This window comes from Arachis duranensis, chromosome 6 (assembly GCF_000817695.3).
Source record: "Arachis duranensis cultivar V14167 chromosome 6, aradu.V14167.gnm2.J7QH, whole genome shotgun sequence".
NCBI lineage: Eukaryota > Viridiplantae > Streptophyta > Magnoliopsida > Fabales > Fabaceae > Arachis > Arachis duranensis.
Genome location: NC_029777.3, coordinates 12,250,689 through 12,251,697, shown reverse-complemented (window position 1 = coordinate 12,251,697; position 1,009 = coordinate 12,250,689). Strand labels below are relative to the sequence as shown.

The following is a 1,009-nucleotide window of genomic DNA, read 5'->3' as shown; positions in this document are numbered from 1 at the left end:
TAGCAACAACTTGGGTTTAAGCAAAGGAAGTTTGGTTATTAGTAAAGCAGAGGTTAATGAAGGAAAGACAATGAAAAGGGTCAGGCCCGTGGCTCGGGGTCGGGCTTATCAAATTAGAAAGCGCACTTGTCATATAGCAATCACTGTAAGAGGTTTACCTAGTAAGTCTGTCGTGGAAGCAACTCCTGCATAATCCTACAAGGGATAAAATATGTGTTGTTATGATTGTACTCTTACCATTATACGCATGAATATTTCCGCATTTTGACGTTATGTTGTATCTTCTGCAGTGATTCATAGAGGATTATAAGCATGTTGTGAGTGTATGGCTATGACTGAACTGTTTGAAAATTCAATTTAGTTCTGAAAATGAAAATATTTAGCTTCAACTTGTGTGAAGCGTGAGCAATTCTGCTACATCCCTGTTTAGTACAACAATAATCAATTTTTTTTTTTTTGTGGTATGTAGAGTTGTTACATGAATCATATGTTCTATCATAAACACTAGTGTTGTCAAGTAAGCCCCGGTGTTGTTGATGTCATTACGTCTGAAGATTATCTTCAGTTCAGTACCATAGCTTCCATTTGATGAGTCCTTTTCTCCTTTGCTTCATTTTTTTTCTTTTTTAATTTGTGTTTGACTGTTTGGGGATGTTAGTTTTTGCCTACTCTGTTGAGTTTGCGCCCCTGCCCTCATTTTCTTTTGCTGACATTACTTTTTATTTTGTGCTCACCTATAATTTGATGTAGCAGTATTACTGTGATTGCATTTTCTGTTTGGTGTCTAATATTTCATCATTCTTTATTTTTTTATTCATGCCTTTAGTTCGGTTGCTGTTTTTCTTACGCTCTACCCATATTATAGCAAATTGGGTATGTCTAAACTCAGCCCAATCATTTTGTGTGCATTAGATGTTCAAGTTTTATGACCTATTCCTTGTCCAAAAAAAAAAAAAGTTTTATGAACTATTAGATTTTGTTAAATAAAAATCAAAAGATGTAATAAAAA

The 1,009-nt window shown here is 34.3% G+C and overlaps 1 protein-coding gene across 1 annotated transcript in view; it reads left to right on the top strand.

Annotated features, from left to right (window-relative positions):
* The window catches only part of LOC107492895 (50S ribosomal protein L22, chloroplastic-like), a 2,105-nt gene extending 1,686 nt beyond the window's left edge, over positions 1–419 (top strand). The window contains 1 exon segment of the mRNA XM_016113958.3: positions 1–419. This exon segment is cut by the window's left edge and continues 23 nt beyond it. Coding sequence (XP_015969444.1) covers positions 1–193 — 193 coding nt within the window. The 3' untranslated portion in view covers positions 194–419.
* The last annotated feature ends 590 nt before the right edge of the window (positions 420–1,009 follow it).